Source organism: Electrona antarctica (assembly GCF_951216825.1).
Source record: "Electrona antarctica genome assembly, chromosome: 17".
Taxonomy (NCBI): Eukaryota; Metazoa; Chordata; class Actinopteri; order Myctophiformes; family Myctophidae; genus Electrona; species Electrona antarctica.
In genome coordinates, this window is record NC_136798.1 from 12,859,392 (window position 1) to 12,877,592 (window position 18,201).

The window sequence follows — 18,201 nt, forward strand, 5'->3', positions numbered from 1 at the left end:
TCACACTTCAATACAAATACAGAAGTAGCCCTTGTGCCTTGTGACACAGGACTTAAAATAACCTGTCCATTTCCTGGGCTGGGCCCCAAAGTAAAGAGCTCTACAGCTGTGTGTGGTCAAATCACGTTGAACCAAAATGGGACTATTAGTATCGACTTGTATATGTATATCTGCACGACCGCACCACACAACATTCTGCATCATGGGAGAAAACACGAGCTGAGTGTCATTATTACTCTGGACATGCACTGTATATCACTTTACTATCTGGCAAACATTGCTTGGCTCTGGTATTTTCACTGTGACTCACCTCTCACTGCATGGTTTGACACACAAGGTGAATGAACTAAGGTAGTGTATGTGAGGCTGAATCAATTGCCTTGTTGTCTCCCTATATTAGATTACAGAGCATGGCTGGACGCAGCAATCAGGTTAGCTTTGGCAAGTCAAGTACCCCCCCCCCCCCCCCCCCCCCCCACACACACACACACACACGCACGCACACGCACTACATGCGCTTCACCTTCAAACCCCCTAGCCCACCGCACACACACCTCTTCTGTCATAAAGTAAACCACTCCATTCCCAACAACAGTGAAAACAACCCAGTCTGATTTCCAATTTTTTTTTCTCCAGCTCTCTGAGTCTCTGGCAGTGAACAGCTGTGGTGTTCAGGGAGAAGCCCATATGGAGGGCAGGGTCATTTCTGAGTATATGCCAGGCATGTCACTGTGGGTCCCGTCAAATGGTGTGTCCTGGTCACTTGTCCTGACCAGGACACACCTCTTTGTGTTGCTGTCAGTTTCCACAGAGAATAATTTAAAATAGACTACTGAGATCTTTGAAATTAAGCATATGATATGAATGTATTGTATTTCAGGATTGCTTATTTCTAGGAAGTTTCAGTAATCTTATGTGATAATTGTACTGTTACCCTTGATTTCATTGAAAGGTAATGTAATTATTAGTCAGGCTGCAAAATCAGTGCATGCAAAAATTTAGTTGAGTGCACATAAGGCATGTTATTGACTATAAATAGAACAACGATGCAGTCCATTAAATATAACTGTCAAGAAGAAGCGAGTGGTAGATTGTTTTTAATGGAAAGATGGAAGGCGAGAGGGAGACTTTGTGGTTGTCTAAAAAGGCCTTTTCTGAAATTCCCCTTTTCTGTTTCTGGGAAACAGTGCCCGTTGTGAACTCAAGGCCACTGAACTGAATGAAATAATAGTCAACACACACACACACACACCTCATTCAAGAATGTAGTTATACACAATCTACAGCCCACAGCGTCATACTTGAGGTGAATGTGTGGTCCACTTCCTCTGGACCAGCTTTTTGCTACATAAGCAGTGACCTTAGGAACTTACCATGAATCCTGTTAGAGAACCACTTAGTGGGGACATTCTTCTGTATTGAGCCATGCATCGGTGTGCGCACAAGACAATAAAGAAAGGTTGGTGGCCACATAACTTAAGTTAAACAAATTTTGATGCTCTTTGGTCAATTATGGCTTTATTGCCATATGAGGACATTAAAATAAATCAGGGTCCTGGATGTTTGCATGGTGCCATGACCGGTTTCCACTTTAGCATCCTGTCGAGTGGTAGAAGAAAAAGGAAATGACAGAGAGCCAAGTAAATCAGACATATTGATATCAACAACAGCAGAAGTTGCACTAACAGAATGGCTTATTTTAAAGTGAAATCCACATGTGTATTTCCATCTGAAAATCTACGTTACATTTTGGCAAGCAATGTGGTTGTACAGCAAATAAAGAATGACCACTTTCTGCAACTGAGAAAGTTATTGGTTCTACCAATCTATGTAAAACGATGAAGTTTTGATCAAAAGCACAGCAAAACCTTGTATTACTAAATTGGAACAATATCAGAAATACAAATACTTGCCCGTCAGTGATGTTTTTTCTGCAACTGAGAAAGTGATGTTTCACCAATCTATGTAAGAATATGAAGTTTTGAACCAAAGCGCAGCAAAGCTGTGTATAACTAAATTGGAACAATATAAAAAATACTTGCCTGTCAGTGTAAACATCAATGCCAAAATGCTCACCAAAAAGAGATGCATTAAACATAGTACAGACTAGAGTAGGATAATACTGTAGGTTACTATTACTACAGGTATATAGGTTACTATGTTCATGTTTACACTCTTCACTGATGAGGAAGCAACAAATAAATGCTCAGATATCCTGTGAGCACAAGCAAATACAGAATCACTGATTTAAAGAAACACTTCATGTGGCTTATTTTCCACTATTTCCACTATTGTAGAGGCAAAGTGGATTGATGCAGCCTTATGTGGATATATACAATTTAGGCATTTAGCAGACGGTCTTAATCCAGAATGCACCCACATGCATGTGATTTAGATGCAAATTGTCAGCAAAGGAGCCTGTTGACCTGGCATTACAAGCATCTACAGTGCAACACAAAGCAGGAATGGAACCTGATATCTTTTGTTGTCTGGGAACTTGTTCAGCTGTAACCATGGAGATTAAAACAGGTGCTTCTCTGCATTTATTGCCCCAGTTGTGATGTCTCATGTAAATAACAAGCTTCCAGTAAACTTACAAGGATATATTGAGATGACTCATTTAACAATATTCAAACTTTATTGATTCAACATTGTCAAACTAAAGGCAACACTAGAAAAAATGAAGCAGAAACAAGATTCCAGAGGGGGGAGGCATAAAACATATTGCAGGCATTGTGGCTTCTGCAAGTGTCTGCATATTACAATTACTCTGTGTGTGTGTGTGTGTGTGTGTGTGTGTGTGTGTGTGTGTGTGTGTGTGTGCACGTACGTGTGTGTGTGTGTGTGTGTGTGTGTGTGTGTGTGTGTGTGATCAGAGCAAAGCTAAGAAATCATACCGACAAAACTCATGGCCACAAATAGTCAGCAGCCAAAAGTTATGGCAATGTGTGCCTGTAGTAATACAACAACAAGGCAAAGAATGGGAATTCCATACTGTTAAGATGAGAAGCCGATGTAACAATTTTGGCAATACAAAAAAAACAACAAACAAAGCAGACAAAACTGGATTGAAAATTTAGAATTCCACTTTGAAATAAACTTGATGGCTACATACATAGTACAGGAAATGATAACCCAAGATAGAGTTAAAGTCTTCATGAGACTGAGGAAATGTTGCAGTGACTGTGGTTCTTGCTATATCCTTCATCAGTGGTTTGTTAACGCAAAAAGATGGAAATGTAATCTTTAGAGGAAACTGAAAGTGGCGACTTGTGATATCTAATACATGAGAAATAATTGGACTGAAGGTGAACCATACTGTAGATAATTATGGATGTTTAACTGAATAAGGCACTTTTCCTAAAGAGGTGTGATGAGGAACATGAAGAATAAACTCTGAGGACAGAGAGAAACAATGGCCATCTATCCGTATCTATGGATACCAGTGGTGTTTTGAGATGCCGCTATTCCAACGCGTGATGCTGAGTTCTGCAGGAATGCAGCTACCATGGCCAAAGCAGAGAGTCCTCAAACAGGATAGTGACCAACTGCTGAACAGCTCGCCACTTCAGCAGTTTGGTCAAACTGAATTATTTCTATGGGTGAATCAGAGGTCAATCATGCGCATACAGACACTGGACTCCTGTAGCCTGTATATACACCACTCGCCATAGTTGGGTCTTTGGGCTGTAGCCTAATACCTGTCCTCCATCCAGGTGACTGTAGGTTAGTCTTAAAAAGGCGTGAGTATGGTATTCAAGAGCGAACACTAAATCCAAGGACATAGGGGCCAAAATGTCACATGTGCACATATAAATTACATACCGTCTGTGGTCATATATAAAACAATTAGATGATCATTATCTGCTAAATATGAATATTCGACTTCAAATAACAAGCATTTTGGCTGAATCACAAAAGGCAAAATAGGAAGGGGAAGGAAAAAAAAAAGTACAAATCAAAGCTTTGTCAGTGCAATGCTCCATTTTCCATGCCAAAACTGACAACTTTGGCTTTAATGCAAACTGTTTCAAGGCATTCTTTAGGCTAGCATACTGGTTAAAAAAAATTAATTGAGTGGTTTGTCACATGTCTAAATCCTGAAAGTAAATGTTATGGGGGGGGGGGAATCAAAACTCCAAGCATCTGGCATGCAATAATTCAAAACGATAAAGAAAAACTGACAATTCAACAGAATTCTCAACATCACCAAACTGCTGCAAGCAAAACTACTGAAAAACAGGAAGTCCTTCATTTTGCCTCAAGTTGAGACCTAGAAGGTAAATGAAAGATAGGATAGTTCTATATACAAGGGGGACAAACACAAAAACAAAACAAAAAACACACAATTAGCAGCAAGCTAATTAGAGAATTTGCCACACAAGCTAATGTGGCTACCAAGTTGTTTTTTCTCTGCATTTCAATCACCAATTCTCATCTCCACTGCACGGCATGAGGCAAACACAACAAACACTACAATGTACTTCAACTGACTTTTTGACTGAATCTGATCTCTCCGATATTCATCAGGTGTTTCAAATGAACCTACTTAACACCATAACCTTCCCTCTTATATGTATTTAAACTAGAGAACCATAGATAGAACTAGACCAAACGTTTCATGCATTGAGGAGAGAAAAAAAAAACATCTGCCTTCGGGGAAAGCAGATGTCAATAAGCAATAACACATCTCCATTCAGCGACCACTGTACTAAAAAGAAATTCAGTCCAGCTGCGATACTCAGGGTTCTCTCTGCTTATCAATATCAGCACAGCGATACCGCTTCTTCAATGAGTCTACTAACACACATTAATAACTACACTCAGGCCTCAGCCAGGAGGAAAATACTTCCACATCCCCTACTCGTTAAGTCATATTAGACATTTAACATTAAAGGCACTTCACTGCTATCATTGTCCACGTCAAGAAGGTGCATACCATGTTCCTTATCTCCTTAGACTCCATTTTATTTACACTATTTAAAGTAAGGAATTATTTCTATTTCACGTATATACTACAATCTGTCATCTTGACCCCTCGGGCCTCTGCCCATATGTTTGTCAGAGAGTGGCCCGAAGAGGGGTGGGGGCGGTTAATGTGCATGATTACTAAAATCTTGGGAGTCTGTGAAGATGAGAAAATGATAATTGGGAGTTATTGGCATGGGGATGAAATTGATACATGTTTATTGCACTGAGTTTCACTATTGGCAATCTGTGTACCGGTATGCCTTGAGTACTGGGTTGAGTACCCAGACAAGTCGATAAAAGTAAACTACACAGAATTACTGCCAAAGTCATCCATGTGGACCTTTCATTTTTAGATGCATCTATCACTTTTATTCCCTTCTGAGATTTCATTTCACTAAATGTAGTATTTAGTAATTAAATTAATAGGACATGACTCAAAAAGAGAATGAAAGCTATATCGCAACGCTAAAGTTCTCACATTTTCAAGATTGGGTTGGAACTCAAGACAGCGTTTCCAAAGCATGACAAAATAGGTATACGCTCCTTCTCATACTGTGTAAATGATCAGTTCTGTAAGTGGCATTGGGAACATTAAAAGCCATAAGGTGAATTTCCACAAGTAAGCACAGAAACAGTTCTGCACAAGATCGCAAACAGCATAATGGGGGCCTAGTTGGTATAGCCACAGCTCTACCATACACTTAAAGATGGAGTGCCACAATTTTTGTATTTTTCCAGTTTTTCATGTGTCTATGAGGTGACAGTACTTCATTAGACACCCTGGAGTCGTTTTTATGTGCAATGGTGTATTAACTTTGTATTTAGAGTTTCTTCCTGGAGGCTGAAACCTTGACAGTCAAACGGGCCAATGAAATAAACAGTAATATAGTGACACCACACTATCAGCCCCTCCCCCTTTATCATACAACTACAGCTGTGGGTGCGGCTTCAGTTCAGGTGCATCACCACCCACCAGGCAAACCAGGCATACTTAATGAACTGGTGGGCGTGCCCACATAAAAACAACATTTTAACAAATACTGTACACTTTTTTTGAAAAGATTATACCTCCTTATTTAACAATAAGAATTGGTGATCATGTTTTAGGGTGGAAAAAAATCACGGCACTCCATCTTTAATCAATGAGGGCAACAGCAACATAGACTGGTCTGCTTGGAAACACCGTTTGAGGTGGTCAGTGTGTGCACGGTGTGGTGACCCTGGGGGTCTGATCAGGAGGGTATAGTTGGCACACAAATGGGGGGCGTGGGCAAGTGCCGTGGATCCAAAAGCTTAGAATTTAACCAAACTGCCAATTCAGAGAGTGTGGTAGTTGCGGTCCTTGGACTTGCAGAACTTATAGAGGAAGAAGATCACCGCTTGCAGGCCCAGGACCAGCACGATTCCGCCAATGAAGCTTGCAGCGTCAAATGTCGAGTCCTTGTGCGGGCCAGGAGATGGTGCCACTGGTGTGGTGGCAGTGCTGGTTCCATCTGTGGATTGGAGCAACAGGAAGGGTCAGCTCGAATCTGAACAAGGGCTGTGTCACTTTTTTTACTCGATTTATTTTACATAAAGATATATGGTTATAGAGAACACACTGCAACAAATACATATTATTTGAAAATGTCAAGGATATCACAATAAATGTAATAGAATGTGATAGATAATAGCTTATTTCCAGAAAGACAAATATAGCAAGGCAAGTCAGATTACTAATGTCCACTGCCACTGTACCATCACAAAAGCCAAAATTAAAACTCTTTGGGTGCCAAAGACGAGACATTCTGTATTTCTTTGCAAAGTCCTGGGTGCCAAAGCTGAGATTTTGTGTTTTCAGTGTTTTAACCACTAATGGGCGCTTGTCGCCACAGTCTGAATGATCCTGGATCCTGGAAGTGGTGAAAAAAAATCTCTGCTGGCCCTAGTGTTATCCAGGGCTGCCTTCTGGATTCTGCAGGACTTCTGGATTTCTCCAGGATTTGGTATCAAAGTCCCAAAATTAACAAGAACACAGGACCTTACATCTATTATGTAAAATAGGACCCCCAGATCCCCCGCTTGGGGTGCCTGGGGTGGAGTTAAGTGACTTACTGGAGGTTGTGGCTGAGGCTGTGGAACTGCCAGGTTCTTGAGTGGTAGCGTTGGTTGGAACAGGGCTGGAGGTGGGGTCCGTTCCGTTGGCTGCAGCAGGGAACACAGTGGTTAGCCAGTGCACTGCTCAACCATTACAAACTGAGTTATACGTAGTTGTGCGTGGGTGTTGCACTCACAAAAATGTGGACAAGATGCAGGTGTTACACTCCATTAGGAATTCTAAAATGTATAGTGCATAACCGACTTAGACAGGGAGGCGTAGCGGGGGCATTTGGCGGCGAGTTACCTGCTGTGGTGGGCTCGTGGGTGGTGCCAGTGGTGGTGCCGGCGGCGGTGGTGGGGGGGAGAGGGGCTGTAGTAGGGGCCACAGGAGGAGGGGTGGTGGGAGGGGGGGGTGGAGCCGTGGTAGGGGGGGCGGTTGTAGGAGAGCCTGTGGTTACTTGGTCATTAGCTAAAGGGGAAACCAACACCAGGACAGGATGGGTAGGAAGGTACAGGGGGGTTGGTTGGGGGGGTGGTGGGGTAGGGGAGAAACACCAAGACAACCGTGTTAATGCCAAGGGTCACACACGCTTACGTCCTGTTGGGCGAGCGAGGGTTCAGACCTGCACCTGCCCAAAACCTCTCGGACACCCAAGTGGATACAGAAAGACAAAGCAAAAAATAAAGCCATTAAGCAACAGAGGCTAGCTACAGACAGGGGAGGAAGGCAGAAGAGGAAAGGACCAACCAACTCTACAGAGACCCATGAGGTTACACGATAGAACACAACCAGAGACACCTTTTTCCTGTTGCACTTTCGGCCGAAGATGTAAAAATGGATTAACGGATTCTGCTTTTTGCTTCCAAAATCTTTTGTGTACTACGTCAATTTCCTCGTTACAAAACATGGCCTTTTGTATACAAAATCCATGCCTTAGAACTCTTTCCTTTAGACCTGAATATCACTAACACTGAGCCTGTATAGGAGGAATTCATAATATTTTAACATTAATAATAATAAAGCTGTGCTTCCATATTTGAATATCCCTTTACAGAGGCCATCACGCTGTTTTCATTCTTACCTGTGCAGCTAATGTTGGTGCACGTGCCGTTGTCCGCCACCAGAGTCGAATTGACACAGGAGGATGCATTTACTGTAGGGGGGAAAAAGGTGTATGAGCAGAGATTAAAATAGGGTGCATTTTGCATCCCAAAACGCAGTTTATAGTTAATGGATGCAATAAAACAACGACCTCTGCATCCACGGGATGCATTACTGTACTACTGTACTGTTTTGTATTCCAGTTTATTTTGCTAGCTTTAGTTATAATAATAATTTCTACATGAATATAACCACATTATAACCATCTACAAATGAAATTGGAGTGAAATACTGCAATTTGTGAAAATGGCAAAATATGGCTCCTAACGTCGTTGAAGTGGGACTCATAACATGTCCCTGGGACTCATCTGAAAGACCATCCCTGCATCCTGGGACTCAGTACATTGAAAACCTATTTACATCACTGTATGAGACCAATAAAAACTACACTCTTGTATGATATCATGTCCTATAATCTTGAATGAGGTCATTAAATGCTGGAATATTGACAATAGATAGACCACCTTCCTCTTTCCTTGTAATGTTTGTATGCCTTGTGTCACCAATGTTTTTTTAAGATATTTTAGTTTTGGGTCTTTTTACCTTTGATAGATTAACAGTAGGTTGTCAGGGAACGGAGAGAGAGAGAGAGAGAGATGGGGGGGAAAGACACTCAGCAAAGGTCGTCTGGATCGGGTTACCAGCATAGGTGCCCGGACTGCTAGGCCGGCCCGGGCCATGTGTCACCAATTCTTTTAGATGATAGTTATAACTATGCAGATATGTATATATCTGCATAGTTATATATGTTATGTATGTTGGATACTTTAGTTTATATTTTTGAGTGGTGTAAACCACTCCTACAACTGGCTTTGTTAGTGCAGAAAAAATGAGCATGGTTGCTATGTTCACCCTGTTCACCCGGGTGTGATTTCCTACAACTGGCTTTGTTAGTGCAGAAAAAATGAGCATGGTTGCTATGTTCACCCTGTTCACCCGGGTGTGATTTCATTACGTCAGACATGATTTCATTACGTCAGACTATATTACACCACTCAGTTCACACGGGTGTGATTTTTTTTCACATGACCAAAATGCAAAGAATTCTTTGAAGCACTCAATTGTTCTACTTAATAGACCATCTTGCCCTGTTTGTTGACTACGGTGGATAAGTTGTAAATAAATAAATATTAAATTGTAAAATGTCATTGTGAAAGCAAGCACAGTTCAGTTTTGACAACAAGACTACTAGAGTTGTGTAAACAACTAAGTGTTCATTTTAAACAGGAGCTGGATCAGTCATAATGACATTGATTGATTGATTGATCATTTTATTTTTATTAGACAATAAGATACAGTACAGGGTACAGTCAAGCACAGCATTGGTCCAAAAGGACAGCATGAAGATTACCGACATTGAAACGTTAGGCATGGGGGCCGATGAACGAATGGTTAAATGGTGCATATATTGCCTTTATCCAAAGTGCATTACATTCATCCATTCGCACACTGATGGCAGAGTAAACCATGCAAGGCCTCAACCTGCTCATCGGAAACAGTTAGAGGTTCAGTGTCTCTAGGACAGTTAACACATCTTCACCATTTAATAGAACTCATTGAGGATGTTTCTTATTTTTTTTGTCCATTATTTACCCAGGGAAAGTTGCTGAGCACTCACTTTCAGCAATGCCAGACAGACACAGACGTACACACACACACACACACACACATTCAAACCTGGGAGCTAAATGGTACAACCACAGTCTGTTGGCCACTGAACAGCTCCACAGGAGCAGTCAGGGTTAGTAGTAAGTGGTTAGTAAGTGGTGGCCAATGGCCATTCACAACACCACTCAAGATTTTTCCCACCGGTCCTGTGAATCAAACAGGGAACCTTCTGGTAACAAGCATGCTCTGCTAACAGTTACACCTCATCAGCCCTGACGTACCGCGAGCGACAACGCACCATGCAGTGACGTCGTCCACCCCTCCTATATTTGCTCACAATCTTAATTTGAGCAAGAATTCACGGCCCCAAACACTTATTGGTTGAGATATAAACGCTACTATTTATTTGTTATTTGACTGGTTCAGGCTATGTCTAAACACAATGTCTGACGCTCCATATGATATGATATGATCATATCATATCATCATACTATAATCATATCATATCATATTCATATCATCATACTATAATTAACACTGTCGTAGCTCCTCACTCCCCACTTTTCACACAGGCATTGACCATAATAATATGGAGGTCTTAACGAAGCCCTTTTTCCCATTTAACACATTAAAAATTACTTTAGTGAATTAAAATGTCCCCATCTACTTACATGGGCGCAACCTCACACCTCCGCCTCCTAGCGACACCTGCATCACAGGCCACCGTTCTCGCTGTTACCCCACTGGCATGCTTCCTCTAGCTACCGCCGCAACACAACAAACAGTGGCCTATACAATTTTGCGCCGCCATCTATAGCCCAGGTAAACAATTCCAGCTAATTTCGCAACGCACATGTGTGTGTACAGTGGCCAATCGCAACGCGCGTGTATGTGTGTGCGCGTGTGTGTGCGTGCGCCGTGCATACACGCGCGTCTCACCACTCACGCAACGCTATATGGCTTACAATTACTGCAAATAGCTAAATAAAACACACACTTTATCTGAGAGAGCGGTCCATTTTTCTGCCTGATGAGTAAACCAAACATGTACACATTTTGTGCCAGCTCTAAGCCTGCTACAAAAACTATTAAGTCATGGTCTGATCATCTTGGTGTAAGCTTTTTCACCTCATGATCTCTCAGATTACTTATTAACTATGCTAGACAGACTTTGACCATTCAGAGTCTTGCAGGTCTGAAAAACTGTAAATATAAGAATGAGTCACTTTATTGAATGGAGTAACTTACTAATTATGAAGAATGAGACAAACAGCAGAGAAACATAATTTGGTACAGCTGCACCAAGGAACTATCGATTTGTGCCAGACTTTATTCATTTACCTGTGATGTAGTTTTACTGAATTACTGCCTCGTCAAATATGGCATCATGAACCCCCAGAAGATTAACTAAAACTGCTCTAGGGCAAGAAATAAACTATGACATCAGCAAAGAAATTAAACTAACTTTAAATTAACCTTCCCTAGCCTTTTTGTTTCAATCTCTCTCCAAACGAGTAAATCAATCCGCTACAGTGACACGCACCACACTAAGGTTACAACTTATTTACGCAATAGCAGACACTTTAGCCAGATCCAGCCAGGTAAACAAAACAGTGTTATGAGTCATGGCAGCAGCATGTTGCAATGGATTCCATATCCTTTATATTATCATGAGAACTCTTGTTCAGCTGGACATGTTTTGAAGATCATTTGAATCTTTTCCTGTTCAAGCTGTTCTGTTCATTCTACAGTATATATGGGTGTTATGAGTTATGAATTAGGGGCTGGGCTGGACAATATGGAGTATTAGCGCAATATTTTTTTAACATATACCATATATTGGTATAGAGTGTCGCAGTCCCGCCTCCTACCCTGGACCAGGAAATGAAAACCAATGCATTTTCCTCATAGACATTTCTTAAAGTATTTATTTAAAGACGGTTACGCCGCGGACAAAGCCAACTCGAGTCGTGACAACTCATGACAACACAAACAATATTTTGGACCAAACAAATAATTAGAAAGAAGAAAAAAACGGCAGGTTACAACACTTTTTTTGTTGTTTTTCTTCTTTGTAATTATTTGTTTGGTCCAAAATATTGTTTGTGTTGTCATGAGTTGTCACGACTCGAGTTGGCTTTGTCCGCGGCGTAACCGTCTTTAAATAAATACTTTAAGAAATGTCTATGAGGAAAATGCATTGGGTTTCATTTCCTGGTCCAGGGTAGGAGGCGGGACTGCGACACTCTATTGTGACAATAATTTGTGATATTGTGATGACAATATCAAATACATTTTAAATTAAACCATGACATAATTCAAGATTTTAATAAGTAAATGATAGTACTAGCAGGATTCTCTATGACGTAAACAAAAATGTTCTCAAACTCAATAATGGCCATGCTTGAGGATTATTAGTCCAGACATCAGCAGGCGGTCTTTATGGCCACACAGTGTCCATCTTTGCTTATAAACTGGCATACTTGGCAGTAGTGAGAAGAATAATGAATTATTCTATCAACTATTATTTAACTAACATTATGATATTATGTGTTGTAGCAAATCTCTAATTTAATCGGACGCCGGGTTCCCTTGTGCCTCTCCAGAAAAAAACACTTTGACCGTTACCAACTACCCAGCCTTGGAACTTCTGTGATAGCACACTGTTATCTGTGCATGTCCAGGAAGTTTTTTTTCTTCCTGATGTCAGGAGGACACAGGGTTGTTATCTCACAAGCAGCTGTGAAAGGTGGAACCTGCTCACACATTCCAAAATGATGGTGCCACAAGTCTACTATTAGCTACTACTGTAGTGTAGCTACAGGTGACAGAGGAAGTTTGAAGAGCCTGGCTTAACAGAGCAAACAGCCTCCAGGTTACTAGGGCTCTAACGGCTTTGTCACAGACCCAAAGCCTGTACTTAGAGGTGCACTGAAGCTAGCATGAGCACATGTGAAAGCGCCGAGGCATTTAAATGCGGTCTGCAAGGAAACGTGCTTCTGACGCCAAAAGCATGTTTACACAAAATCGCTAAACCAGAGATAAATCTGGTAATGACAGAGTGGTAGGCTCTAGGCGTTAGCTCACTGCAGCAACTCAGCTGCCATGTACTTTAGAGAGCAAGCATCTTCCTCAGGCAGCTGCTGCTGACCTTTCTGCTTTGTTCATATCTAATAGGTGATCTGTTGTTGGGCTTGTGAGAAGCATTAGCTCCAGCCCATCTCTGCGTGCGTGGTCCGTGCGCATGTGTGTGTCGAGCTGTTAGTGCTGGTGTTTCTGCCCGTGGCCTGTGACTTGTTAGATCTGGTGGGACTGCATTGACTCAAGGCATTCTGAGCCACTGTTAACGGAAGAGAAGACCAAATACAGACCACACTCACTGAAGAACACAATCAAATAATTGTCTCTTTGAAACTGCTCCCATGTTCACGCCAAGCATTCAGTGACTCATAAGCTGTTTGCATTGGCAGTTTAACAAGGGGGAAGAATGGTTGATAGTTAATCTAGTCCACAATAAAAGCAAAGACTATATCGAAAACACTTTATCAACAATCAAGATGACTGCAATACAACTCAGGACATGACCCACTAGTTTATCTTCTGCTTAGATTTTACATAAGGTGCAACAATAACGTTGTCCCAGGGGGAAAACAAATAATTTACACGTGACATCTATGACATCCTATCGGACTTTCATAGATAAAGAGGAGGTATGGGAGTGCCGTGCAGCTTGTCCTGTTTAACCACCTCACCTCTTCTGTTATTATATCCAGCCAGTCCCATTTCAAACTGGGAGACAATAAGCGAACAGGGTGTGGGATCGCCTTTCTCTCACTCTCTGAATGTTTCTCTTGCTACAGGGCATTCTGGGGACAATCAAAGCTTCCTATGTATATGGGTGTTAAGTATCAGGCCTTATGAAGATAGATTAGCACAGGTTTGTTTGTGATGTTTGGACAAAATGTGTAAGGCCCGACTCACACCTTCACAACAGATTGATGTATAGCTGATGCATGAGACTTGTTTACTGATGCAAGCTCGCAATTCATTTCCAATGGGAGTCACATGGTTTGACACAACATTTTTGTTGTATGAGGGGGTGGGGGGCAGTCGAAACACAGCCGAAAGCTGTACAACACAAATGTTGTGTCAAACCATGTGACTTCCATTGGAAATGCATTGGGGCAAGATGTAAACAAACCCTTTGTTTACATCTAGCATCCAACAATGTTGTATGCTAGATGCGAAGGTGTGAGTGAAGCCTAGGAGTGATATAAACATGTTTCTTTGTTTGTTTTTTGCAAAAATGTACCTCCTGGTGGCGCTATAATAACACAATGTTAAAATGGTGGCATTCATTGTTCAACAGGCTCAACGTAGTAGAAACAATGCAAAGTTTCCCATCAATTGGACTTCATGATTTGAGGCATTTTGTTCAAAACGGGCCACACCTGCAAACTTTAGATATCAATCTTAGCCAACCACAATATAATCTTAGCCAATCAGGATGGAATATCAGGATGGAATATGAAAATCAGTGTATCACTATATTGATTGATTGATTGGTTGTTTATTTATTTTCGTGTCATGCACAGCTTGTGCCCGTGTATACATACACTATAGAGATAGTGTATGTATTGCGTGATGATGGATAAAAGTTGCGTGATGTATGGATAAAATCTGTACAAGGAATATAAAGAAATCGTTTAGCAAAAATCTGCCTCATGGTGGCGCTATAACAGGCCGTTCTGGAAGATTTGGGGCAGAGGTTCGTCTCTCCAGGGAGTGTGTGTACAGTTTGGCATCGACCGGGCCAACGGTGCCGGAGATTAGCTGTACACAGACGGACGGATTGACGCGCAAGGGATCCACACGAAGATTATGGACCGGCATGCGGAAACAACGGTCGTACACGGGCTGCTCCGTGCTTGCGGTTAGGGTTTGAGGTAGGTTGTCGGTCTAAAGACAGTCGGACCAACAATAGTATGTCTAAACAAAAGCCTGTAGCCACGCGTGTGCGCACATACACAGTGCAAAACATACTGTCCCATTCGGGCCTGGTGGAGACAATTCTGTCTGACTGGCTGTACATTTTATGGAGCCAATCATTAGTGTAATCAATGGGGTACAGGCCCGGCGCCAGGATGAAATGACTGAGGGGTCAATTGAGATTTTTGAGGGGGCAAAAAAGAAGAAGTTTTTTTTCTTTTTTTAATAATGTCAATAATAAAATATAAAACTACCTTTTGTGCTGGATTGGTTTTCTAGTGATATTTGGCAGTGATATTCACTAGCAGCACTGGTTATAACAACTCGAAACATGCTGCTACAAACAAAAACGGTTAAAAAAAAATCATATTGTGTTGCTAAATCAAGCAGGCAGTGTCAGTTCTATGACTCAGCTGGTCATATGCAATATTGGAATGATAGCACTGCCCCGCCAGGGGGGTCCGGGGGGGCTTGCCCCCCTTTTTAATTTGTGATGAAAATGCTTCAATCTGGTGCACTTTGAGATAAAAATGAAGAGGCTAGATCTATAAAGAACTACACACATCATATTAGATTATATCATCTTTACTGTGCTATTATTGCCATTTGCCAACATCACAGTAGGCTACAAAACAACATTGGATAGGGCAGGGGTGGCGCCGGGCCTGATGGGGTAACATTCTCCTTTACCTGACATATATCCATGTTTCCCTCCTGTTTCATCCCTGACACACAGTATGATATGACGGGTGTAGTCAGATTTTCTAGTAAGATAATAAGAGTCACACTAGACCCAGCTCCTCTCTGCTGTTTTCTCACCTCCTCCACACCTCCAAATCAAAACTAAGATATCTTGCACCTCATCCTCCCCACTCACTTTGCTTTCACTTGCACCATTATCCCCCCCCCCCTACCCTCTGTTCTGTGAGGAATGAGGATATAGCAGACTTCCTGTCACACTGTCCCCTAGTTACCTCTGATGTCCATCTTCATCATGCTCAGCCAGCGGACTGGAGGCACAATGTATTATATAGTCATTGGGAACAAACGTGGCTCTGAACGAGCACGTGATAACCCACACACTACTGTCACACCTGGAAGTACTGCAGAATAAAATCATATTACATCCAATCCTCAGTAGCCCATAAAAACATATGAAGTCCTGTAACCTCAATTCCATACACTGATAAGATCAACATGCAAACAACAACCTTCACAATCTGATAGAACGGTGACCTACTAAAGCTTAGTAACGAACGATTAGTGGACAGCTTGGAAGTGCTTGAAAAAAAAAATTGCTGTTTCACTCAGAAAACAATGTGTTGCTTCTTTACTATCATAGCTCTTTGTATTTTTTATGCATCTTTAAAAAATACAAAAATGATGATGAAATACCGATGATTGAAAAACAATCATCGGTAGATTATTAAAATATGGCAAAATGGATGTCCTAATATTGCTCAGTGTCTAACACACACGTCTCTATTTGTGGGTGTGAGTAGAATGAGTCACAGCAGTAAAAATAAATTACATTGTTGTGAAAATGACGTTTAAATCAAATATGAGTGCGTCTTTGCTAGGAAACAGTCAGAATTATAACCCTCAACAAGGTAGGTCCGCCTGCACTGCAGCTTTCAATGCATTTCACTGCATCGACGGACAACCTGTCCATCCATCCTGCCTTGCGGAGGTACTTTCCCAAGATATTGGAACTGCTTTTGCAAAATTGGGATGATGTCATCAAATGACTGCACAAATGCCATACATTCTCTCCATACATTCTCTCCATAGCCAAGAATCATGTCTCATCAGGTCAGCTCTGCAGAGAATTCCAGACAACACAAAGACCAACCTATGGCAATTGACACAACATGCCAAAGATTTAGGAAGATACTCACATGACGTGCAGTTCATCCACAGGCATTCATTATTCCCTCCACATTGTTCACATGTCAGTCCAGGACAGATATCTGCAAAATGAAATTGTCAAACAGATACAAGTTTGTAAAATTATTATTAACACCAAAGATAAGTGATATTAAGCCAACGGGTGGCTTTTCCCATTACAACCATGAGGAGCACAGATTGACACAGAATGTGTGTAAAATAAACTGCTAATATAAAAGTCATATTTAAAGACATTTTCCTTTTATGCCAACACAGTAATTTAAAAGCATGACTGTGGGCACATGCCATATAGATTATTACATAATAAGCTAGTCTGTGCGTGGCTGACCAATGACCATGGCATCTGGATCTGACAACTAGCCTTAACACCACCAGAACTGTCCATCTTGAATTCATCGTGCTGATTATTGCATTATGTCAGCTTATAATATATTAGATACACATAATGTACATTATCATTTTCAAAATAAACAGCTTCTTGTTTCAAAGGTTGGCCTGAGGCTAGCGCGTTAGCAGTTTTGTAAACTTCACTGCCTCTGGTCAACGTGGAAATAAGTCGCATGCGAGTTACAAGAATAGGCTATAATATTTATATTTTTTAATTCAGTCAGTGACAGTCTGGTTGACAGCCCTCAAACTAAGAAATGGACAATCTAGTACGCAATGTGCTGTGTTGGAGAGGGCCATGGCAGACACATTAAATAAACATAATTTTTCAAGAGAAAGCTTAGGTGGACAAACTGGACACAGCTAGCTGCTAGCTCAGCAATGACTCTGAGCTGCCTGCGTTATGAGACGTCTCAAACTTACCTGTGTCTGCTGCCGATGCACCGACCAACGCCAGGACTAACGTGACAAACGCTATTTTGCGGTACATGTTGGCAGTCTATGTATTGCTATGTCCGTCCGATTAAAAACAACGGTATACTGTTGTGAAACGAATCGTGCCGGGACTGGAGATAGGAGATGATCCTCTGGACCTCTGCTTCTTCGTCGTGCGTTGCTGACTAGCTTACTTCTTCCCACTTCCTACTTGACAGGTCACGTGGCACCTTTTACTGGAAAAAAACAGGGTGTCATATGCATAGATGGTCATATGGCTCCACATCTGATCCAGCTACTGCAGGCCAATCAAGAAATAACTGCTTAGCTTAGTAGTACTAGTAATAATAATAATAATAATAATAATAATAATAATAATAATAATGTCCTTTTCGGGCACTTGCACATTACTTTGGTCCTAGAATGGCTGATGTTGCATGCATTTCACAGCATCACATAAACATTTCACAACATCACAGCTAATCTAGGGCTACTTTGATCCTAGCTCTAGAATGAGAATTAATGATGTTCAATAAGACCTGCCTTTTTGGGCTACTTTACAGAAAATCAGCTTTCTCAACAGTAAGTAAGCACACAGTACAGCCTGTACAGGTGGATTTTACCTGTGCTTTCTTTAATTTTTGGTCCTTTTGACCATGTGT

At 41.4% G+C, this 18,201-nt stretch overlaps 1 protein-coding gene and 1 long non-coding RNA gene across 3 annotated transcripts; one reads left to right on the top strand and one right to left on the bottom strand.

The window, feature by feature from the left end:
- The first annotated feature begins 2,625 nt into the window (after positions 1 to 2,625).
- Positions 2,626 to 2,988, top strand: LOC306941338. The gene is made up of 2 exons (XR_013792123.1): positions 2,626 to 2,826; positions 2,879 to 2,988. It is a non-coding gene; the product is annotated as an uncharacterized lncRNA (long non-coding RNA).
- cd164 (CD164 molecule, sialomucin) lies at positions 2,770 to 17,762 on the bottom strand. 2 transcript variants are annotated; one of them, XM_079526745.1, is made up of 6 exons: positions 17,528 to 17,762; positions 16,708 to 16,779; positions 8,133 to 8,204; positions 7,355 to 7,519; positions 7,066 to 7,155; positions 2,770 to 6,464 (listed from the first exon to the last, which is right to left on the bottom strand). In XM_079526745.1, exons 1-6 carry the CDS (start codon positions 17,592 to 17,594, stop codon positions 6,289 to 6,291), a joined length of 642 nt encoding a protein of 213 aa, XP_079382871.1. In that variant the 5' UTR covers positions 17,595 to 17,762; the 3' UTR covers positions 2,770 to 6,288. The 2 variants fall into 2 exon arrangements, with proteins under 2 accessions (XP_079382871.1, XP_079382872.1); XM_079526746.1 differs by lacking the exon at positions 7,355 to 7,519 and having other exon boundaries at positions 17,528 to 17,758.
- Positions 17,763 to 18,201: the final 439 nt, after the last annotated feature.